The sequence below is a fragment of the Rana temporaria genome, chromosome 1 (assembly GCF_905171775.1).
Source record: "Rana temporaria chromosome 1, aRanTem1.1, whole genome shotgun sequence".
Taxonomy (NCBI): domain Eukaryota; kingdom Metazoa; phylum Chordata; class Amphibia; order Anura; family Ranidae; genus Rana; species Rana temporaria.
In genome coordinates, this window is record NC_053489.1 from 130,344,586 (window position 1) to 130,369,898 (window position 25,313).

The window sequence follows — 25,313 nt, forward strand, 5'->3', positions numbered from 1 at the left end:
GGAGTTCCCACACTTTTTTCCCCAGGACTTGACCCCTGATCTTGACTCCTAAAAGTTGAAGTTGTCTTCCTGACTTGGCAATCACTTAAGGCACTTTTAAAATTAGAGCAGCCAGAATTTGGAGCAGTTGTGCATGGTAACCAATCGGCTAATGTGTGGTTGCAATGCACAGCTGCTGCGATTGTCTGCCCCCCCCCCCCCCATTGTAAGTTTGTGTACTTTTTATCCTGTATAGCTCACACCGGACATGGTGGCCTACTAATGAGGATATTACATCTCTCATTCAACAGCAAAAATTTGATATTTTACATCGAGAGAAGTGATAGACAGTTTCAAGGTTGCAGAGGATGGCGACAAATAGATTTCTGTCTTATATCGCCTTTATTATCTTAGGAGGTTTTCATTATACAGTTTTAGTTCTTAGACTTTTGTACTGTTTGAAAGCCACCTAGTATAAGCCAAAATGCCTCCTTAATAAAGCGAAGCAATTTACACAATTATGATTATTGGCGTTGTCTCATTTTACTAATAATATAAGCTGTCTGAAAATCAATTTCTTATTTAAGCATTTCACGTCTTTAACATAAGAAACAGGAAGTCGATGATAATCTTTCAGAAATAGTAAGATAAGACTGATATTTATACTGCTAGACTTGATTTCCCAAAAGCTGATATATAGTTTTCCTAAAAGCTGATATCTTTGACTTTGAAAATGGGATGTAGAGAGGCCATTATCATGTTACGGAAGAGCAGAGTAACCGACAGCTTGCCTTTCAGCTTTCAACTTTTCTTTGTAACCTATGAACATTCTTTTATGCGTAGAACTAGTTCTAGTGGTAACATTGACATTAAATAGTAATATATTATCATTTGGATTTTTGTCAGTTTGTGGATGTGAAGGATGTGTTGGGATTGGAAGTTCACATTATACCCTGTTGTTGAAGCAAGAGGAAAAACATACCCCTGGCTTTTTTTGAGCTACGGTTTACCCATTTAAATCCAGTATTTTTTTGCTTGAATATTACTTATAACCCCCAAATATTTATACAATTTTCTTAACCGAGACCCTAGTGAATAAAATGGTGATCGCAATATTTTATGTTGCATTATATTATAATATATATATATATATATATATATATATATATATATATATATATATATATATATATATATATATATATATATATATATATATAATTTTTTTTTTGTAAAATATGAAAAATGTTACGCCAAGTTAATAGATACCGAACATGTCACGCTTTAAAATTGCGCACGCGATGGAATGTCATGTAGACGACGCTTAAAAAAGGTTTACAGGTTAGCTGTTTAGCCCAGGTTCACACTGGGCTGTGGGAATGAAGCTGTGCGAGTTCATAAACTCCCACAAATTCACTGCCACTGACAGTCCCGATTTTGAGGTTTCTGCACAGATGTCAATGTAAACTACTTTTTGAAATCGGTGCAGTGCTGCAGATGCGGCGTCGCACCAATTGGGATGGTGCAGATGCCGCGGATTTGACATGTCAAATCGCACCAGTGTGAACCAGGGCTTAGAGTTAGAGGAAGGAGGTTTAGCACTAGAATTGTATTGCTCGTGCTCCAACTTTCACGGTGATACCTCACACTTGTGGCGCAAACACCGTTTACATATGTGTGCGCAATCTACGTATACGTTTCAGTGAGCGAGCACATAGAGATTTTCTTTTTTTTTTTCAGTGCTTGCTGTCTTGATTAGGTTGTGATGCATTTTTGTGTCATGCATCAGACAGTGGGCTGTTCTGTTTTAACGCTACAAAAAGTGTGCAGTTCTAGAATATATTGACAGATCTGGCCGTGCAACAATTAGGGAAAAGGACAGGCAGACCTCTGATCTCTGTTGGATATTGATGAGAACTCTGGCCATCTATGGCTGTTCTTAGTCTTGATTAGGCTGCTTATTCCAGCCAGCAGTTGTGGCTGATAATACTAGGAAGAATTAAGACAATGTAAGAGGCTTAGACATAGATTTATTGAAGGATTAATTTTCACTCCAGCGTGTGCTCTCTTCAAGTGCAAGTCATGTTCTGGGGAATTATAAAAATATATAACTTTCCCTTTGATCCTGGTTGGGTAAGTAAAAGGTTAACACAGGTTAGGAAGAATTCATCCATTTGTAAATCAAGCCTTTAAAGAACTTTGAGAAATATACAAAACCACACTTGCAGAGGGGCTATCCCCAAACTGCATGGGTTAAATACTCATTCATGCCTAGGGCATCTTTAAATGCATTTGCACACCTTTCGCTTGCTACCGCAAGCTTCCTTTAATTACTGGGATTAGTCCTTCAAAGTGTTTTCTCTTTGCTGATCCATCCGTTGGTCGCTCTCTGACCTCATTACATACAATGCTTCTTGTAACGGAACCCCAAATGGGACAGGGGTTAAATCCGTTTACGATATTCCATTCCGAACCCATGACCGCTATTGACACTCCACAGTCAGGCAAACAAACCCCAATAACAAGACACCGCTCTGTTTGAGGTTCAAAACAAATAGACCCTTTAATGAGAAAACCAGGCTCTTATATACAGTCAGTAACCAACAATGACTCAACTCCACCCACAACATGACACAAGGAGCCCAATACACATCTTTTGGGGTAGACTTTATGGCACCAGCTCTTGATCTAATTTACATGAGCTAATTAATCATTTACCCAGACAAGGTGACTCCGAGATATGACCTTTCAAGATAGACACCTGCTATACAATACACATTTATCATCAATAGAACCTCACACAATACAGTGTCAATTAACACAACACAATGAAAGGTTCTTAGAAGCCATACTAAGATTCATTTACATCACAGTAGCAGACAACATTAACACCTAACAGTCAGTTTGTTCCCACATTGAATGAGTCATTCTTTCAATTAACCTGTTGAGTTCAGAATCAACAACTTGTAAATAGTTCTTACAGACATCCTTGAATATATTGTGGATTACAAGCAATCCAAGATATGTCCATTATTTCCTGGCTCATACTTTGTAAGAGCGTCTGGGTCCCACGGGCCCTCCCGTTACACTTCTGATTTTTCTTCAGTCTGTTTTGATGTGATGTAGTATATGATAGTTTCTTGCAAGGGTGTCAAACTAGATTTCCTTGCAAGCTGCATCAGCGTTATGGTTTTCTCAAGGAATAGGTGCAGGAACAGATCCACGCCCCCTGTTGAACCACATCAAACGGGTGTGGCCAACAGTGGGAGAATCTTAATGGGACAAAAAATACCAGGAGTGTGTTATGTGCGAAGTTCTGAGACGTGACATAAACAGAGTGCAGATTTCAGGGGTGTGCTGCGTACTGAGTGCAGAGATCGATGGTGCACTGTGTACAGAGTGCAAGGTTTAGAGGTGTGCTATGTACAGAGTGCAAGGTTTAGAGGTGTGCTATGTACAGCGTGAAAGGTTCAGATCTTTCATAGCCTCTGCATCACGCTTCCGCCCTTCCTCAGCTCTGACCTCTGCACCACTCTCCCCCATCCCCCACTTCTGTACACATTCCTCCCCCAAAAACTTCTTTGCATCCCACCTACCCAGCCTGGCTCTAGTACCTCCCGGCAGTGTAAGAGGATCCACCCCTTTCTATGAGACTAGCGGGGAGACCATTGCTCAGCATTTGTGCACAACAGACTGGGATCGCAGGGCAGCTTACCATGTGATACCACATCCCACACTGCACCTGCACCTCCCTTGTCCCATGAGTGCAGGGCAGTAAGGATCTGTAAGAGTCAAGAGGAAAGCTCTCCTTGTAAACACAGAAGGCTTATGTGTTTACAAGTGACAGCGGTGAGTTGGGAGAGGAGGGCGAGAATCTGCCTGGTCTGAGCTGAAAAAAAAAAAAGCCCTGGGGGCGTGGGCCACATGAAATGGCCTGGAGAGACAGATTTTGCATGCTGGCCTTGTGTTTGTAGGGTTTTTCGGTTTGAAAAAGTTGGTCTGAGTCCATAATTGAAATTGGGTCTATGTACACCTTTTAGGCCCTCCTTCCTCTGTATATCGCAATATTTAAACATTCCTGTTTCTAAGGTCCCATATTTCTTTTTAACAGAACTACTGCTTCCATTTTTCTCCCACCTGACTACATTAAAGTGCATTTGAAGCCTGTTCTATTTAGTTTTGGATAGAGTGGTGAGAGGTAAGATTCTTTGCCAGGTTCTACTTATTGCCATGTCTGTCCCTGTTGGGTAGATTTAGGGCCCTTTCACATGGATGGACTGATCAGGTCCGTGTGTAATTTTTTTTTTTCAGGCAGACCCAATCGTAAGATCAAATCTTCTCTATGAAGTGGCTGGTGTCAATGTACATGTGTCCCTTGACACCTGCTGACATCTGATCCTACCTGCTAAAACAGATGGATTGGGATCACCTATCATCTGGTGGATTGGGTTGAATAGCAGTTGTTAGTAAATGTAACACATTCGACCACCCATAGAGGAAACAGGCTGTGTCCGCTCTGTATTAGCAGAGCGGACACAGACCGACCATCCCTCTGCTCACGGGGGAATCAGCATACAGATTCCCCACTGAGCAAGCAGACTCCAACAGAGCCCAACCCATGTGTAAGGGGCCTTATTCTTTCTATTTATCCTGAGGATCACTGTCTCTGGGACTGAAAGTGGGAAAAAAACAAAATGTTGAACAATGTTGGGTTTTCTCCGTAACAAGAATAACAAAGGAGGAAGAATCCTGGACAGCCTAGTCTCTCATGCACATCACTGGATAGAGATGGACCTCATGTAGGTATTAAGGGTAACTGCTGCACTCAGAAGGCTTTTTATCTTATTGCATAGAATGCATTAAGATAAAAATAACTTTCTGCTTTTACGACCACTATCAGGGTTAAAAATGTAAAAGAAAAAAAAAGTTCTTTCATGCAGTAAAATGTTATCCTGGAGCTTGAAAAAATGGCATAGAAATATGGATATGTGTTGTTGTATAATAGCAGTTGGCCTGGAGCCCTGTGTCTTTATGTGGTCACAAAACTCCTTAGTGACTTTTTATGTTTCACTAATGTACAGCAGGGGATACATTATAGTATGAATAATTTAACAATAACTTTTACGAATGGTAGCCACAGACAAAATCACATGTATTATGGTCACATACAACATTCTATGTCTTTATTTAGCAAATGCTATTTAAATGTTTTTTTTCCTGTGATTAATGTGTGTCTGTATGTGTGATTATATACAATCAGTCCCACACTAGGGTTTGCATCCTGTACAGTTTACATATCCTATTTTTAATTAAATTGTACAAGCAAAGTATATCCAGAAACACTTCCTTTCCTAGGGTGGTAACCATTACTTCAGCTGCATGGGTTGCCACTCTTTTCTGCACACTCCAGAGTTGGACTACTAACAACTATGATAATAGTACACGGACATATTTTGATGTAGTCACTGATGTAGTGAAAATCTTCCTGGTGAAGCTACAGATAGCAGCAGAAATTCTAACCTCTTCCAATTATAACCGAGAAATATTGGTTTTGGTTTGAGGTTTACCAACATGCCAGACCATATGGCTGTTCGGTGAAGGAGAAGTGGCTGACTAGTGAGGTCATCCCTCTGCTCTCTCATCCTATAATAGTATTACCTGACAACCGTAGTGTTCTGATTGGTTATGCTCCTGCCCCTTTGTCACTTATGGAGGCCATACACGATTTGATAAATGAAAAAGGTAAAAAGAAACTGTGCTAGGATAACTAAAATAATGATGGCCTGAATCTCTACAGAGGTAAGCACCAAATAACCTGAAAACATAACGGTGTAAAAAAGTGAGAAAAATATATATAGTTGCGCTAATATCAAAGGAAACCTTTGTGTAGAAGGTGACCATAAATGTGAAAATTACATGGATAAACATGAATTGAATTAAATTAGGATGCCTGTTTACATAAACAATACACAAACGTAAAATTAACAAATCATGAAATAGGCCATAATGTAGACCTATGTGCAAAAACCAATTAAGGATCATAAATTGTGAACAAAACATGAACTATGAGCCCTACATTGGGCAAAACCTAAAAACACAGTGAGTAAAAAAGGAAAAAAGTCCATATGATTGCAATAAAAGGAAACACCCAGTGATGATCAAATTGACAGCTGCTCTTTCTTCTCAAGATCCGCAACTTTAAGTGAATTCCACCACCCTAGTGTAGGTAAAAACTGCTTACCAGAGCCAAAGGTCCCTTGTGATATAGGACCAAGACCAGCATAAGTGTTAAACCCAGCAGACACAACCGAACACTGCAAGCGATGATACGATGTGATGATGCGACAAGCTCCTCATACGACAAACTCCAGAACCAGCATGAGTGTTAAACCCAGCAGACACGACTGAGAACTGTGTCCATAGCGATGATACAATGTGATGATACAACAAACTCCTCAGCATAAACATCAATTGGTATGGTATCATGCAAAGAAAGCAGATGCCTCGATAGTGTAAAACCAATGACTTTTATTAAAATATAAAACAAACAGTAAAAAAACTCACATTTCGTAAGTGTAAGAACAGCCTTAAACCTGTAGCACCGGCCGGAGGCAAACGGGAAAACCCGTCCGTATGGGAAACCGACGTCATCACCCTCATGGGCGGAACGAACGGCTTGCTGACGTCATCACCCTCATGGGCGGAACGAGCGGCTTGCTGACGTCATCACCCTCATGGGTGGAAGGAGCGACTTGCTGACGTCATCACCCTCATCTGCTCGGTTTCCCATACGGACGGGTTTTCCTGTTTGCGTCCGGCCGGCGCTACAGGTTTAAGGCTGTTCTTACACTTCCGAAATGTGAGTTTTTTACTGTTTGTTTTATATTTTAATAAAAGTCATTGGTTTTACACTATCGAGGCATCTGCTTTTTTTGCATGATACCATACCAATTGACGTTTATGCTGAGAAGTTTGTCGTATCATCACATCGTATCATCGCTTGCAGTGTTCAGTCGTGTCTGCTGGGTTTAACACTTATGCTGGTCTTGGTCCTATATCACAAGGGACCTTTGGCTCTGGTAAGCAGTTTTTACCTACACTAGGGTGGTGGAATTCACTTAAAGTTGCGGATCTTGAGAAGAAAGAGCAGCTGTCAATTTGATCATCACTGGGTGTTTCCTTTTTATTGCAATCATATGGACTTTTTTTCCGTTTTTACTCACTGTGTTTTTAGGTTTTGCCCAATGTAGGGCTCATAGTTCATGTTTTGTTCACAATTTATGATCCTTAATTGGTTTTTGCACATAGGTCTACATTATGGCCTATTTCATGATTTGTTAATTTTACGTTTGTGTATTGTTTATGTAAACAGGCATCTTAATTTAATTCAATTCATGATTTATGTTTATCCATGTAATTTTCACATTTATGGTCACCTTCTTCACAAAGGTTTCCTTTGATATTAGCGCAACTATATATATTTTTCTCACGATTTGATAAATGATTGATTTATTTTTCAATTAATCTTTCCTGTCAGAATGTTATCAATTCTTAGTTTCTGACACAATAAATTGATATACCATGCACAAGGAACGGGATTTTGATTTGGTATTTGGAAGGTATGATTGTAAGTTATCAATAGGGTTGCCACCTCATCCCTTTAAAACCAAACGCTTATTAGTTACACATATTCTGTGGCTAATTAAGGTGGTTATTAAACTCACTTGGTGCCTTATCTCCATTCAATTAGCCTCAGAACCTGTGTAATTTATCTGTGTTCGGGTTTAAAGGGATGAGGTGACAACTCTAGTTATCACTTCTGTGTTTCCAACATCTCATAATCGGTTAATGAATAAAATATCTTGGTGCTGCTGATTTAATGATAAATGACATATAATTTTCCACGCTGGGCAATCGACCAAGTCTAAAGGCTCGAATGCACTATAAGAAAATCGGGCAAACATTTGCAAACGTCCAAGGAACTTTCGTTCGATTTTCGTATAGTGTGTACACCACTTTCGAAAGCCAATTCCGACTTTTTTGTATGAAAATTCCCAAAGGGACAAACTCCAAAATGTTTCTCAAAAGGGAACAGAATGAACGATTTTGTTTTTAATGTGTACTTTTTTCGTACAATTTTGTACAAGAAAAATCAAAAAAGACTGCGTATGATCAGAAACAATAAACAACGGGAAAAAAAAAGCCTTTGTGATATGAGATTTTTCGTACATGTTTTCGTTCTTCAGTTTGCTGTGAAATGAGGCAAATTGGGTGATCGTTCACCTGATTTTCTTAACATGTGTTCCCCACTTTAATCGTTCAGAAAGGAAGGTATTCTTTTGACCGGAGCACACATTAATCCGATAATAAAATCAAATTGTGTATAGCCATTAGTATTTAATGCTATGTTTGTACTACTTCTATGTGCAAACATTTGAATAATGTTTTAATAAAAACATGACTGGATTAAACAATGTTTTAAATATTTTTCTGGAATGTTGTAGACATGGACATGTGTTAACGTATCTGTTCCATGTGTTTCTTAGCAGTGTACTCGGATATTGCTTGTGCGTATGAGAAGCCAACAATGTACCCATTTGCCTACAGAGTACACACTCATCAATTAGGTGAGTTTCCTTACTGCTGCTGACATAATCATAATGACCATTTTTGCAGTGTTGTAAATTACTCTTCTTGTGTTCATAGGACAAGTTGTTAGTGGGTACAGGATCAGAAATGGCAAGTGGACTTTAATTGGAAGACAGAGCCCTCAACTACCACAGGTAGGACCTAGTGTCAAAACAAAAATGGAAGGTTTTAGTTTTACAACATTTGCAAATATTCTGTATGTGAAGGCAACACTGCCTCTTAAATGCTCTCCGTATAGTGTGGTCCTTACTCCTCCATATTGGAGCAAAGTGTGTGTTGTAATATTCAGGGGCAGCAATGAGCCTAGATCCCAGCCAATCATAAGCAGCTGAGGCATTCCCTGTCCCATGGCCACAAATGCACATGCTATTTAAATACACACAGCTGCAGGTTGGGAATGCCTTGGCTGTTTATGATTGGTGTTGTGCAGTGGCAGCTTCCTGGCAGGTTAGCTCAGGTGTGTTAAGACTAGGATCCGAACATGGGCCCAGGAAACAGGATCGCAAACACCTCACAGGCTACTGCAGTCAAAGTTCTGTTTATTGAACATCATGAATCGGGATTAGCTCAGACATGTTTGGATCCTAGTCCAATCCCACGTAAGTGATCCCACAAGGAAGCTATCACTGTACTGGTCCAATGATAAACAGCCGAGGGCATTCCCTACCTCACAGTCGCACTTATAAACCTCCCTTGTGTATATGTGGGTCAGGGGATGCCCAGTACAGATGACCGCTTCATGGCGGGCTCACTCACATGGTTTGGACTAGGATCTGAATGTGCTTGAGCTCATCATAAACTTCCTTGTACATAAACAAAGGATTTATTCTGCGAAACAAATGTAAACATAGCACTCAAATCTTTCATTGCAACATACATGATCCTAGGACAAGGCTCACCAACCAATAGAGCATTCTGATCTGGTCATGCATTCAAAGGTTGTCTTCCTACAATGCTGTTTTTGCAGTAATAGTTGACACAGCAGCCCAAAATGTCCACCCAAAGAGTGCTCCAAGTTCCAACAGCACAGGCCAACACATGCACAGAACCTCTGACTGCTTGCAGGCTCTTTCCCATGTGGAGAAAACCTGCCTGTCCTCCATTGTATGAATCCTTGTTGATCCAGGTACCCTTTGCTTGTCACTAGGTCTCCCAGTGCTGTTTACCACCTCTGCACAATGACATCCGGTGCTCCTACCACACAGTGTGCTTCTGTGCATTCCAACCTAATTGGCCCAGTGTGGTTACTCTTCAGGAAAAGTAAAAATTCCCACTTGCAGTGTGTCTGCCCTGTCACTGCAAGGGTTAAATGCTTGTTTAGGTCTAGGGGACCAAGAGAAGTAGTTTTACCTACCCAACCCTCTGCTCCCCAAGTAGCTGGTTCTGTCTTCTTCTCCCCTACTCTCTGGCAGTCGATTCAATGACAGCTGAGGACTTTTGACCGCTGGAGTGCAGAGAAGAGTTTGTAGGGACCAGTCTTACAGCCTGGAAGGAGCCTTCAGGAGTGGAGAATCAGGTAAGTCAAACTTCTTTTTGTGGCCCCTAGACCTAAACGAGCATTTAGCCCCTGCAGCCCAGAGGGCAACACTCTGCAAGGGAGCATTTTTTCTTTCCCTGCAGTTCAGCTTTAAGTATGGGTTGGCAGAGTGAGTGTACCATAATTGTATGTTTTGTATGGTCAGTGATATTTTAAAATGTACATTTTTTTTATTTATTTTTTAGGCATTTTACGCTGTGGAACATCCTCTTGATGTTCACGCTGGTGATGTTCTGGCAGCCAGATGTGTCTTCACAGGTGAAGGAAGAACATCTAATACATATATTGGGTATGTTTCCATGATGTAACAAGTTCAGAGTAGTGAATTGCAGACACAGGCTAGCTGGCGATAGGTTTGCCTTAGATCTTCAAAAAGGCAACATTTCCAAAACCTAATACACCCATTCAAGTATAGTGTGCTTCAGTCATGGTCAGATTTTATAAACAAGACTGAAGTCATTTTCTATATTATGTGGAGAAGTATGTAGGAATTAAATTGGAACAATCTGTAAACCCTGAATTTTTTTCATTCCTACATGGTTCTAGTTTGTGTGCGTCAAGGCATTGTACTGTGCATCATGTTATTCCTGTTCGTTTAAGCTGACATGGCCACAAGAAATCATATGTAACAAATCTGTCTATTTATAGCCTATATAATGTAGTATATTATTCTTTTGCTGAAAGGTTTACACATATGCTATGAAGTAGAACACAGCTTGTAATACAATACCAATTTCTGCTACATTAATATGGCGTGTATGCAATACATTTCATGCCAATATAGACTGGTATGATTGTTATATTCGTAGAAAATATTAATTCAGTGTGCACACCTTTTTGGATAAAAACAATTTGTTGTTCTAAAGTAAAAAAAGGTATTTTCTAATGGAGATCGGAGACTAAACTGTATTACAAAGGTGTTACAGCACATACTGCAGTAACTAAGTGGGGGGAAAAAGGAAGCCATAACCTCAACAAGCGATATATAATTGTAGCCTAAAATTTAGGGTAATGTTGTTTGTGAATAGGGATTACACTCAATCAAGAGAGCCAGCAGAATTCACTTATTGCAGTCCTGGTGTCTATAATACATTGGTGCCGATTTATATCGTGAGGTTCTGAATGAAACTCAGTAGGTACTGATGAGATTGAGTTCTTTGTGGAAACCAAAATAGGAATAAATATGATTCTTCCTTATTCAGCTCCAATACTGTTGCTGGGTACATTTTTTTGGAATTTCTGTGTGGCAATAATTGGTGAACGCAGCTTAGGTTAAATATATTTACCCCATCATTGTGAGTAGTGATGGACGAACATCTGACGGGATGGTTCGCAAACGCTAACCGCAAATGTCCGCGAATCGCAAGTTCACAGCGGGCTCCATTGACTTTAATGGCAGGCGAATATTAAAAACCTCCAGGTCATATTTGCAGCCACAAAATACTTACTAGCTGTGCACAAATAGTCCCACAACATGGACACCGAACTACCAGAAGTATTAAGTGAAAAACCTGATACATAAGTAAGTGCCAGCCATTACAAGACCCAAAAATTAGCTGGCAGGCGTTCACCTGACAGCAAACAACTTTGTATTCTGTGGCTGGTGGTGCATTAGGCATTCAACGGATACAGAAGTAAGTGTCGGCCATTACAGGCCCCAAAAATTAGCCCACGGCCACAGGCGTTCACCGGACAGCAAACAACCTTGTATTCTGTGGCTGGTGGTACATTAGGCATTCAAAGGATACAGAAGTGTGTGCCATTACAGGCCCCACAAATTAGCCCACGGCCACAGGCGTACACCGGACAGCAAACAACTTTGAATTCTGTAGCTGGTGTTACATTAGACATTCAACAGGTACAGAAGTAAGTGTCGGCCATTACAGGCCCCAAAAATTAGCCCACGGCCACAGGCGTTCACCGGACAGAAAACAACCTTGTATTCTGTGGCTGGTGGTACATTAGGCATTCACCGGATACAGAAAAAAGTGTCGGCCAGTACAGGCCCAAAAAATTAGCCCACAGGCGTTCACCTGAATTTGAATGAAACATGGTCTACTGGTCACGTGTTGAATTCCTCCGAGATCCATGCTTCATTAATTTTTATAAATGTGAGGTAGTCAACACTGTTGTGAGCTATTCGAGTGCGCTTATCGGTCACTACCCCCCTGCTGCGCTGAACGTCCTTTCGGACAGGACACTGGATGAGGGGCAAGCCAACAGTTCCATTGCAAATTGTGCAAGCTCTGGCCAGAGGTCAAGCCTGCCCACCCAGTAGTCCAGGGGTTTATTCCTTCTCAGTGCGTCCACATTGGCCGTTAACCCGATGTAGTTGGACACCTGTCGGTCTAGGCGTTCCCTGATGCTGGATCTGGAGGACAGCTGTCGATGGGTCGGCTGAAAGAATGATATCATATCATTAGTGACCAAGGCATCTTCAAACCGCCCTCTTCTTGCAGGCGCTGTTGGATTGGTACCCGAAACTGTTTCTCTGTGAGTGGAAATTCCTCTGCCAGCGGACGCAAAAGCAGAATGCAGCATTTCTCAAAGCAAGGCCTGGAAGTGCTATATTCTGATAGCCCTCTGTGATGGTGGTAACATTTCCGCCATGTTTTGTTTGTACCGGGGGTCCAAGGTGATGGAGAAAGCAGTAGTGCAACAGCTACAACATCATTTAGACACCCACAAACTTCTGGATCCTCTTCAATCAGGTTTCCGTCCTGGTCACGGGACAGAAGCCGCACTTCTCAAAATATGGGTTGACGCTCTTGAAGCAGCAGATGAAGGAGAATCTTTTCTTCTGATACTCTTGGACCTGAGTGCAGCGTTTGATACAGTAGACCACAAATTGTTGCTGACCCGCCTAGCTGAAGTAGCTAGAGTGCCAGACTCTAATCTACCCTTGTTCTCCTCCTTTCTGGAAAACCGATCACAGAGAAACTAGGTCCTTTCACTTCTGAAAAACGCATGGTGTCATGCGGAGTCCCTCAGGGGTCTCCCTTGTCGCCCATACTATTCAATATCTATCTCCGCCCTCTCCTCAAAATAATCAGTAACCAGAATTTACTCTACCATTCCTATGCGGATGACACCCAACTCTTTCGTATCAGCAATATAAAGGATCATTATCTCGGAGCAGGAGAAATGCCTTCCTCTGATAGAAAATTGGATGACAGAGTTACCTTAAACCCAATGGCTCAAAAACAGAACTTCTTCTGCTCCACGCCAACCGGAAGAGTGGCTACGACAACATGGACACCCCCGCCCATTTTGGGACAAACCATCACCCCTAGCACCAAAGTCAAGTCTCGGAGTCACCTTTGACTCCGACATGACAATAGATGCACAAATAAGTTCAGTAGTCAGCGGATCCCACCATCTGCTGCGCCTGCCATGTAGACTTATTCCCTTCATCCCAAAAGAAGACAAAGCAGTCGTGGTGGGAACAATAATCAACTCCAGACTCGACTATGCAAACGCCCTTTACCTCAGACTCCCAAAGTACCAAATTGCTCGTCTACAAGTCATCCAAAATACGGCGGCACGACTTGTAACAGGGAAAAAAAATGTGGGAATCAATCTCTCCCTCCCTCAGGGCCCTCCATTGGCTGCCCGTAAAAGACAGAATCACATTTAAGGCACTATGCTTGAAACACAAATGTGTTCAAGGAAGTGCGCCCCAATATCTATGTGAAAAATTTAAATGTCACAACCCCAATCCCGTTCTCCGATCCACTAACCAAAATCTACTCCAAATACCCAAGGCCCGATACAAGTCCAAAGGAGAACGAAGATTTGCAGTCCAAGGACCTAGACTATGGAACGCTTTACCAACCAGTATCCGAATGGAAGTGAATCACCTGGCCTTCAGGAAAAAACTCAAAACCCATCTATTCTGAAGGCAAAATACGGTAGGAAATGCATACCAAGCGCCCTGAGGCGATTCAGTTTGCATGTGTTGCGCTATACAAGTCACTCACTCAAGTACGTTGCCACCCAGTACTGGTCCTTGCCCTTTATGCTTTTTATACGGGGGTCCCTCTTTAAACACTTGAGCATGAAGGCCCCCATTTGCACTAAACTGGAAGCGCTGTACTGGCCTGGCTCCTGCTCATCATCCAGGATAATGTGCCCTGTTTCAGCGTGCTCAGCAGATTGGCACCGTTGTCGCACACCACTTTACCAACTGTCAAATTGAGCGGTGTTAGCCACTGATCTGCCTGTGAACGCAAAGCTGAAAGGAGTGTAGGACCAGTGTGGCTCTTCCAGGCACAACAGACGCAGCACAGCATGGCAACGTCTCACCTGGCATGTCGAATAGGTTCTGGGGATGGAGGAGGAGGATGATGGAGGATGATGGAGGATGATGGAGGATGATGGAGGATGATGGAGGATGATGGAGGAGGATGGAGGATGGAGGAGGAGGAGGATGGAGGAGGAGGAGGATGGAGGAGGAGGAGGATGGAGGAGGAGGAGGAGCCAAATCTACATGGGTGCCACGGGTTACATGCTTGACGGCCGTCAGAAGGTTCACCCAGTGGGCAGTAAAAGTTATATACCTTCCCTGCCTGTGTTTGCTAGACCACGTGTCTGTGGTCAGATGTATCTTGGCACTGACACTGTGTGCCAGAGATACATTCACTTGCTGCTGAACATGGCCATATAGCTCTGGGATGCCATTCTGTGAAAAAAAATTCCTTCCTGGGACCTTCTATTGTGGTGTTCCACAATTTTTCGAAAGGCCTCCGAGTCCACCAGTTTATATGGCAGTAGTTGGCGACAAGCCAGCAGTCAACCGTTGGGCAAGAGGGTTATCCAGCATCATCTTCTTTTTTTTTTTTTTTTTTTACGATCGAACATTTGGGCCACGGAAGCCTGCCTTTTTGCAGAAAAACGTGAGGAAGGCATGATGGAAGGTGGAGTGGAGGACAATTGTGAGCATAGAGGGGAAGGAGAAGAGGCTGGATGGTGAGAGCCTGGAGTGTGGCTTTGTGGGTTCTGATGGCGTTGCTCCCACTGGGCTCGGTGATAGGAGGCCAGGTGCCTTCTTAAGGCGGTCGTCCCTAGGTGAGTGTTGGGCTTACCGCGACTTATGCGTTGACTGCAAAGGCTGCAGATGGCAACACTATTGTCTGCAGCGGACACGTTAAAAAAAAGCCCACACTGCGGAGCCATGGGCCGGCGTCCTGGGAGCACCAGATGTGACCGTACATGGTTGATGGCTCGCTCCTGATACATTAGGAGTCTGGTTTGTCCCGCCTGTGCAATGTAAGTTCGGCCTGCTTCTCCTCCCTATCTGCTGGTCCATCTCTCCCTCTGAACACCCACGTGACGTCTGTAGACATCGACGTCACCTTCCCCATCACTAACAGTAGAGATCTCGGAGTAGGCCGCAACAGCGGGCACCAACCTCCCTTGGCTGATCTGAGTACTGTCGTCAGACTGCTGAGTGCGGGCTGTTGCTACCTCCTCTTCCAATGCCAAGAATGTCTGCGCATCCGAAATGTCTTCTGATGGATCGGAAAATAATTCCTGTGACTCAAGCGGAGGGTATATGTTGGTGGCGAGCCACTCAACCAAGTCTGGTGCGTCCTTTGACGTGATTGAACGCACCTTGTGCCACTTCCCACTTTGGCTCCGGCCTGGTGCCCCTGCCCTACCACCCCTGCGGAAGGGCCTGCCTCTTCCTCTGCCTGTCATTTTTTAAATGACCCTGTGACAACAAAAGTCTCTAGAGAAGCGCAGTATATGTTAAAGAAGGTATATAACACCCCGCTTCAATCTGTCGTTTTGGGGGGCCACTGGTTTATCGCACCAGTTATGAAACTTTTTTTTCAGGAATTTTTTTTAATGTGTGTAGCAGAGGTAACGCAGCGAAAGAGGCAAAAATCTAGCAGTAACCAAATACATCACCAGTCACAATTCTGCACAATACAAATCCACTATAATATGCTTTCTATATTCAAAAGTATATTATAAGTGTATATTACATCTATATACTGCAGAGCAAGTAGCACACCTATACCAGTGCTTGAAAGGACTTTTGTGGACCTGTTAGGTAGCGATTTGTGTCGCTAAACTCTGTCCCTGCTGGAAACGCCAACCTCGCCCTACACTGACAAAAAGTATATGAATGTATTGGACACCTATATACTAGAGCAAGTAACACACCTATACCAGTCCTTAAAAGGACTTGTGTGGACCTTTTTAGATTTTGAATGAATACAGCCTGTCCCTGCTCCAAACAGCACCCTCTCCCTACACTGACAAAAATCAGAATGTAAGATGGCCGCCAGATCAGGTCTATTTATAAGGTAGGGGGTATGTCCGTGTGCTGAAATGTCTCAATTGGCTGTCCTGCACCCGATGGATGTGTCATAGGTCAAAGTTCTTACCCGTGTACCATTGCGGACCGCCGGAAACATCGCCAGATGTCCACTGGTTTGGCGAACCGCGAACGACCAAAGTTTGCCGCAAAAGGACCGTCGGGCGAACCGGCAGGCCATCTCTATTTGTGAGCAAGCCAGCAGTGGTGAAACGTGTCAAGGAAGAATGACAACTAATAAATGCGACTAGAGTAGCTAAGAGTGGAGTTTGTCTGATACATTTTCTCATATTTCTGATGGAGATGGCCAGCACTCAAATTGTCCATGTACTCGAGGGGCGAGTCTTGAATGAAGCTGTGGATTTGGGTATGTTTCTGTTACAAATATACCATTGATGAATGCAAAGAACCTTTTGTGTGTGTGAACCTGGAGGAGTTGTACTGCTACAAATGCCCATCCAAGTCTGATCTTGGGTAGCAAGATGGTAATTTTACTTAAATTGCTGATGGTACCTTACTTCTGATACTTGCTGATTTTAAGCATTCCTCCAACTCCTAAATAGGTCCTTCAGCACCTGAATTCTTCTTTTGTGCACCCAAGTTCTATTCTTTAGGTCTTGATGGACATTGGATACATTTTGCCGAGCTGTGACAGGCAGTAGTCATGATATGCACCATCAAACCTCAGACACTTCCAGCTGGTGGATCATAGGTTTTTTACTAGGCACTTTGCTGTGGTTCCTGGAGATAACTTTGTGATTAAGCACAAAGACATGTTCACTCATAGATTGCCTAGTACAAACAATGAGAAAATCTGACGAAAAATACTGCTTTTGGAGCAATCATCTGATAATCTGATTGTTCGTACACAGCTTTTGAGAGCCGACCACGACAACTCATACGAAAATATCAGAAGGGACAAGCACGAAAAATTTTCTTGTGCAATAACAGAACACACGATTTTCAGAAAATCAGCATTCGTCCATAAAAAAATTGGCTTTTTTTTACTCTTTGTGTTTCCTTTGGTGTTTTTGTTTTATGTTTAGAAAATATCTGTAACTATAAGCAAAATTAAATAAAATACGATAAAAATAAAAAATAAAAATGGAAATCCAAGACCACTCAGATATAAAAGAAAACAATACAATACATATCACTTCTGAAGTTGTATTCTGTCATTTTCATAACTTTAGTAACCAATTACTGCCCCTGAGGATGCAAATTGGCTGGGAAACATAATGGGCGGAGCTGTTCATGTGACGTCGCGCTGCCTGCTGTGGCAGCGTTTTTTATGCAAGTTACTAGCGGCATTGTTTTTTTTTTTTACTGGCGTTTTGTCTACAGTTGGTGTATTGATTTTAAACTGCTTCACTAAAACTACTGCACTATGATACCTTATTTCTTCTGTCTAATAGTATAATTTGGTGGTATGAGTGGGTATATGTACCCTAAGGATATCTGATTGAGAGACCCTGAATAGAGGATACAGGTGGTGTTGTCCAGATTCATCCATTCATCCCTGTTAAGCGTGCTGGCTTCATACTGTATGGCATTATACACCTTTTGGGGAGTTTGCATTGCATGTGGGGAAGGCTGAGTGAAGCACGGATTTAATAACGTTTGCCACTATCATGGGTCACTTTCACTATTCTTTTGAACACTTACTAACTGCTACACTAGGGGATTTTTCTTTCTTATGGTTGGATATCATTGCACATGATTCTGAGGAGGTGACAACATTTGATACCAGACATGGGTAATCACTGAGAATCACATCTGCATTGAATTGCATAAAGTGTGTTGGCTGTTCTCTTGAATGAGACAGAACTTGCTTCTGGTTAGTTGCCATTTCTCCTATTTGCACATTTAAAGGGGCACCGCACTTTTATGGACTATTTTGTCTGATTGTTGGAAGCGCTGCAATTTTAGTTTTTTATGTTTGATTAGGGATTGTGTATTTTCTTTTATTGCTAGCAGCTATTTCTCCTTGTGATGTAGTGCTGATCTTACTTTTTCCTTTTAGTAACCTATTGGTTTTCTTTGAGACTAGCATGCAAAAACAAATCATTTGTCCAATATTCTTATTGTGTATACTTGGCTTATGGCTGCCAGGCAGCAGATTCCCTATTTCGCTTTTAGATTTCTTCCTGATATCTGAGCATTGTCTGCTTTTTCATTTGAAGATGGATAGGTGGAAATCATGGTGAGTGAGTTCAAGGCACAGTGGCTGAGATGTAGGTGCTCATGTGCTTCTAGACATGTTTATTTTTGGTATATGGTTAGTGTGGCTGTAGTTTGTGTTTTCCTTGGGCAGATTTTGTTCTCCCCTTTGATTTTATACAAGACAAAATGTGTCAACGTTTATGGGTCAGCAGTGTCCTCTGGGCTTTGTAAAAAGTGTTTTTTGTATTTTTATATTCTTCCCCTATCTGTTATTCATAAAAAAGAAAAAAAAAAACATTGTGTTGCCAGTTCTTTCAAAGCTTTGTGCCAGATGGTTGTCTCCTGTGGCTGTGGGTGAGATTGTGAAGAGTATGTGTATTTCTGCTGGTGTATGTGAACACGGAGAAAGCTATTAGAATGACAGGTATTCCACGCACACATCATGCTGAGCCGTTTTCACAGCATCAGTAGCAAGCACATAGGTTGGCGAATGACTTGTGTGGTCTCTTGGGGGCTCTCTGCTTTCAGTGCACGGAAGAAGCCAATTCCCCTTTTGTAGCCCTCCGTTTTTTGTTCCTCTTGCCTCATATCATTACTGTTGCTATGGTAAATAAGTGAATCTTGCTAGATACCACTGGAAAGGACAGGACTGGCATATTTTTCACGGCGGAGAAATATCCTCCCCCCATACTTCCTCTAACAATCCCAACAGACCCAGTGGATAGTCTGATTTTTCAGTATATAAACAAAAAGATGTTTTTTAGTCTTTGTACAGGAAAACCCGTTATCGATAGCTGGAATGATGCCGGAAGGTTTTTTAAGTACAGAAAAGCATGTTTACTACCTTCTAGAAATGGAGTACCTGTTATTTGTTCATTAACTTGGTGCTGAGTGGAATGTATTATATTTTAATGAAAATGTATTTATCTTTGAATGAATAGGAAGAATGTATCATGGCACAGAGTGGTACTGTGATAGATATATAGATAGATAGATAATATATATATATATCTTTATCTATCTATAATCTCTATCTAATATTAAAATCTGTAGTAATAAATTATGACTTGTGTTTTTTTAATGAGCACATTTAAATAAAATCATTTGTGAGGCAATGCAAGATGCATGCTGATAGGATAAAGCAGAGTGACAGGAGAAGACCTGCAACAGAGAAGGATCAGGCCCCCTCCCATACCAGGCAACAGCGTGCTGTGTGACAGAGCTGTGCACGTTTTAGGACTGAATGAACAGAACTATGCAACCCTTGGCCGGTAAAACCTCTTACGAACAGTATTTTATCTGTGTATTTAGCAGTTTGCCTTCAGTTTACCTTTACACATTTATGATCAAGTTGTCGAGCATTTCTGCTCATGCAGCTACTATTAATATATATATATTTTTTAATATAGCTAACATATTACAGTAAAACCTTGGTTTGCGAGCATAATTAGTTCCAGAAACATGATTGTAATCCAAAGCACTTGTATATCGAAGCATTTTTTTTACAGGATATAAAAGAGAAGAGAGGCACCTCTAATTAGCAATAAGTTGCTAAATGTTGTACCTTCATTAAATGTAACCATAGTGCTACACTTAGAGGATCCTCTCTTTTTTTTTTTACTCAGTTGTGACATGACGCTACTCTTATATCAAGACATCGCTTGTTTATCAAGGCAACATTTATTAAAACATTTTGCTTGTCTTGCAAAACCCTCTCTAACCAAGTTACTCTCAAACCAAGGTTTTACTGTACACAGCTCTACATATTAATAAGTATGGAAATTTGAAGACCTAAACGCATGCACATCACATCTCTAAAGTTGCAAGTTGTAGTATATACACAAGATTAACTAGGTTGGAGCAAAGGCTGATGGTGGGCTAATGGTGATGGTTGGTATACCCCAAGAGGGAAGAAGGTTTGGCAAATTTGAAGAACTGACTTTTGAGGGACTATTTCAATATATAAAAAAGTGGTTGCAAGTCTAAAAGCATGGTCGGGAGAACTCAAGAGTATAAGGGCTCCTTGGATGTTTAGGATGGTTTTATATTTCTTAAAATATAAAATTGAAGTAACAAATTATATACCTACTAACAACCTCCAGTTTTATAGTCTTACCTTTTACTTTCCTGTTACAAAAGTTGTGCAAACAAAACATACAAGGGTACAGGACTATAAAGGGATAAAGTGGGAGGCTCTATTGAGCTTGACTTATTAGTATTATAGCTTACTTTACAAATAATTTTATTACTGAGGGTGTGTATATAGATATATAGTGTGTGTGACTAGGTCTGAAAGTGTTTTGCAAGACAGGCAATTTTTTTTTTTTATAAATTTTGACTTAATAAGGGAGCCATGTCTTAATATGCAGGTTGCGTCATGTTGCAACGGAGTATAAAAGAGAAGCGAGGTGCCTCTAAGTGTAGCAATATGGTTACATTTAATGAAGGTACAACATTTAGCAACTCGCATGGTTGATTAAAACAGGCACATATATGTATACGGGCATCCGGGGTAAAGCTGACCACATAGACCATCCCCCGCACCACCATCATCCCTTCCACGAGCACTTCAAGCCTCGCTTGGTTGATGATTAAAAAGAGGCACAACTATGTGAGTTGCTAACAGTAGTACCTTCTTTAAATGTAACCATATTGCTACACTATCTTCTCTTTTATACTCTGTAGCTCTTGCTGGACTTTGCTTCTAATCCCCTTGTGGAGGCTGCCATTTGTGGATGGACAGTCTATGGTTACGCAACCTATCACATTGCTATAATCGTTTTATATGGACTATAAACTGAAGGACTTATGAATAAATGGTAGTGAAATGAATCATCTGCATTTACATTATTTGTTATCGAGAAATTCACTTTGATATACCAGTGCTTTGGATTGCAAGCATTTTTCCGGAACTAATTATGATCGCAATCCAAGGTTTTACTGTGTGTGTGTGTGTGTGATATAAAAAAAAATATGTATATAAAATATCATTTTTGTGAAGAGATTATATATATATTAAAAAAATATAGGCATGATCCCTGCACATGCTAAATTGAAAACTATTATATATAAATTTATATATATATTGGAGGAAAGATCTATCTATCATATAACCTATAAGCTGTGTTATTGTACATTTTTGTTTGATCAGATATAGAAAATCTAAAGCTGGCTTGCTAAGCCTCGGAATAGATCAATCGTGTCTGAGGCAGCATGCTGGGACATTAATCAGCTGGAGAACTCTCGGGTTGTTGTATCTGTCCACTGTAGCCAGGACTTGCGTGGGAATTATTTCTGTATACTCTTATTGGCGGTCATTGATGGTCAAAAGACTTTAAAGACCAATGTTGCTTTTAATCTTGTCTTTTTTTTCTATGTTTTTAAATTCATTGCACATATATAGCTCCCCTGACAATGCATCCTTGGCAAATATGTCTTTCCACTGAAATGAATAATTAATAAGGAATTGCTATCTACAAATACTGTATAAATTCCATGGCTCCAAGAGCTGGCTATTTTCTGCAGTAAGCCTCGAGCAGGATGGAGGGGTCTCCTTGGGCTAATAACATTAGCATGCACTTGGCTACCTCGCAAGAATAAATAAACATTTTCAGTCCTGTTGAAGTAAACTGACCCATATGCATTTGTACTTGGGCCATCTACATGTTTTGAAGGGCAACATATCACATTTTTTTTTTTATAAAGTTGAATTTAAATGGACATTGTAAGATTTAGATTTGAAACAAAGTTTCAGTAGTTTAAGCGATTGTAAAGGTAAATTAGAAAAAAAAAATACCATGCGTGTCATACTTGCCTACTCTATGTGCAAAAAAAAAAATTCTCGGTTCCCCCACTGGCGCTCTTGGCTCCTGCCCCCTGCTGAGTGCCTCATAGCAAGCAGCTTGCTATGGGGCACTCATGCAGGCTCACTCCCAAGCTGAATGACTGTGGAGGTGTTTTTGGTCCCTTGATAGAAAAGTTGTATTTTCAATGACTGCATAAAATACAGTAAGGGCTTAGAAAGTTTAGTGACCAAGAGTGTTTTTCTAGTTGGCAGTATTGCTCTATGGAACCACTGCACAGTTGTATATTGGGCAATGTCAAGCTCCATAATGTGCTGCCATTGAGCTCCTAAAAATGCTAGTTGTTTTGGTTCAGCATTGAGCCACCGACTAGAGACAAGTATGTGAATATGGACTTCAAACTTTACTTTTTGCTATGATGTTCTTAGTTTGTGACTCAGAAAGCATATAAACCAGGTGATCAGCATAACTGAGGTGCAGCTTTTATTTTAAGGCTAAAAAGGCAGTCTGAGTGTTTATCTCATGATAGATGCTCAAGAATAAAGGGCATTTAAATAACTAGCCAAAGCTTGTGTGGCTGTACTTCTGGGGATCACATGAGTGCAGTTCGTTCTGCACTCCTGTGACCCATTTCCAGGAGACAGCAGGCTAAAGTCTGATGTCTGTTGACGTTGCAGGCCCGTTCCAGACCCGGGAAAGATCATGACCATATGGTCGGAATCCACCCGCATGCGAGCTGCTGAGAGCCTGAGGCGACCACTCCGTTCCCTCCACGGCCCAGTGCTCCAGTGAGGGGGGGGCAGGAAGAGAGCTGGTGACTGATAGTCACCAGCTCTCTACTGAGAACCAAGCTATTGGTGGTGTTTGATCTCTCGGTTCTCAGTGTTAGAGGCGGTGGGGGACAAATGTAGCATCCAGCTAGGGTAAGTATGATTCTACAAAGAAAATAAATTCCCATACTTCTCTTTTAAGAATATGTCATTACTAAAGCTTGAAAAATTAGGACAGGTTGTTTGGGGTGGTAAATTCCATAGACTTCATAGAAATAAATCAGGACAAAGAATGGTAGGCAGTTATAAGGAAGCTGATAGACATAACTCTGTATTATATCAGAAGGCACATATATTGGGGAGATGGGTAGAAATCGAAATAACAAATTGTGTTGTGCTACAGCATAATAAAAGGCTGTGAATAAATATATTAGAATTTGTATTTTTTCCTCTACAAAACTGACAGACAGGGCTGTAATTTTTCAAAAAGGTTCTGAGCTGTTGCATTAGGCTTGTCATATTGCCTCTTTTTTTCCAAGAATTTTGTAGTATTATGGCTTGCCTGACTAATTACAAATCAAATGGATTGTTTATGTAGGCCAGCCTTTCGCAACCTTTTTAACGTGGAGGAACATGGAGGGAACCCTTGCTAAGAGTTACTAGATCTACCACTCATAATACATTGGTGTGATGGTTATTGGAAGATTTGTGATCATTGGGAAGAATGACCCCCTTACAGATGGCTAAAAAGATTAATGTTGTCCGAGGGAACTCATCTGAGGGTTAGAAATAGCTCAGGGAAACCCTAGCAACCTCTGGAGGAACTCTAGTTGAGAAACCTTGATGTGTAGGCCCTCACACTGTAAGGCTTTGGTAACATTAAAAGAGAATATTGGCCAAAATTATAAATATATGTGTGGCTGCTGCTTTCAGACTGAAAAGGTGGTAGTGTGGATTAATGGTTTCCAAAGCGAGGAATAGAATTGGTATTTTGAAATGGAAGTCTTGGGTTCTCGCAGAGGCCTGATCATTTTGTGTACAAGCCTATATTCAAGTATTCTCCTGGAACAGGCTAGTGGCAGGGAAGTAAAACCTATACACGGCACCATTAAATAACTTTTATAGTGTCGATCAAAACTAGTAATTGTCTTTATGGGACTTGTAAAAGTACTGCCAGGATATGAAATGTGTTATAAATCCCCAGCCCAATTAATATTAAAAATCTGTGGTTGCTGGACATTTTGTCCTTTGTCTTAATACAGTATACAATATCTGTTCTGTAAAGTAGGTGAGATAATTCTGTTTATTTTTATTAGAGGCATGACAGAAGTGCTTATATGTTTTAATTTGTTGTGTTGGATGATGGTAATTTGCTTTCTCTATTTATAACAGAGGCACTTCCAGTGATGAAATGTGCAACATGTATATAATGTATTACATGGAAGCTGCTCATTCCAGTTCTTACATGACATGTGTGCGGACGGGGGACCCAGCCTTATTTCGTCACATCCCTGAGATAGCCAATATCCCGGTCCCTGTTAGTTCTGATATGGTAATGGCACACGGCAGTCACAAACGTACGTATTTCTATTTTATTTCTTTGCATGGAACTTTCAGGTAGCTGTTGGAAGCTTTGACATTAGAATATCTGTTTAATGTTTCTGTTAAAGATATGAAGGAACATGAAGAAAGAAATATACAGCAACAGCCTAAAAGGGAAGAGGAGCAAGTGATGGATCAGGGTATGTTCAATATATGCACACATACATAAAAATGTAACTAAACCATTTTGTGTAAAACAATGCAATAAAATAATTTTAATTAGGCAATTCTGAGAGTAATGAGAATATACAATATACCACATCAGCCAATCGGAAACTTACTCCTAACTGATGTGGCTACGGCAACAGTAAACTAAAATATAATTGCTATGGATTAATTTTGCATATCCTCATTGATTGTACTACCGTAAAGGAAAATATGGTAATCTGGTCACGTTAGGAAGTTAAAACAATGTAATAATTATATTCTATATACCAAATTTATCGGCTCATAACAAGCACCTTAATTTTAGAAGTGAAGTTTCA

At 41.0% G+C, this 25,313-nt stretch overlaps 1 protein-coding gene across 5 annotated transcripts in view; it reads left to right on the forward strand.

Annotated features, from left to right (window-relative positions):
• PAM (peptidylglycine alpha-amidating monooxygenase) overlaps window positions 1-25,313 on the forward strand; it is a 290,095-nt gene that overhangs the window by 156,990 nt on the left and 107,792 nt on the right. For all 5 annotated transcript variants that reach the window (XM_040342875.1, XM_040342893.1, XM_040342903.1 and 2 more), the window contains exons 10-14: window positions 8,526-8,606; window positions 8,686-8,762; window positions 10,351-10,454; window positions 24,619-24,803; window positions 24,897-24,968. In XM_040342875.1, coding sequence (XP_040198809.1) covers window positions 8,526-8,606; window positions 8,686-8,762; window positions 10,351-10,454; window positions 24,619-24,803; window positions 24,897-24,968 — 519 coding nt within the window. The remainder of the gene's footprint in view (window positions 1-8,525; window positions 8,607-8,685; window positions 8,763-10,350; window positions 10,455-24,618; window positions 24,804-24,896; window positions 24,969-25,313) is intronic.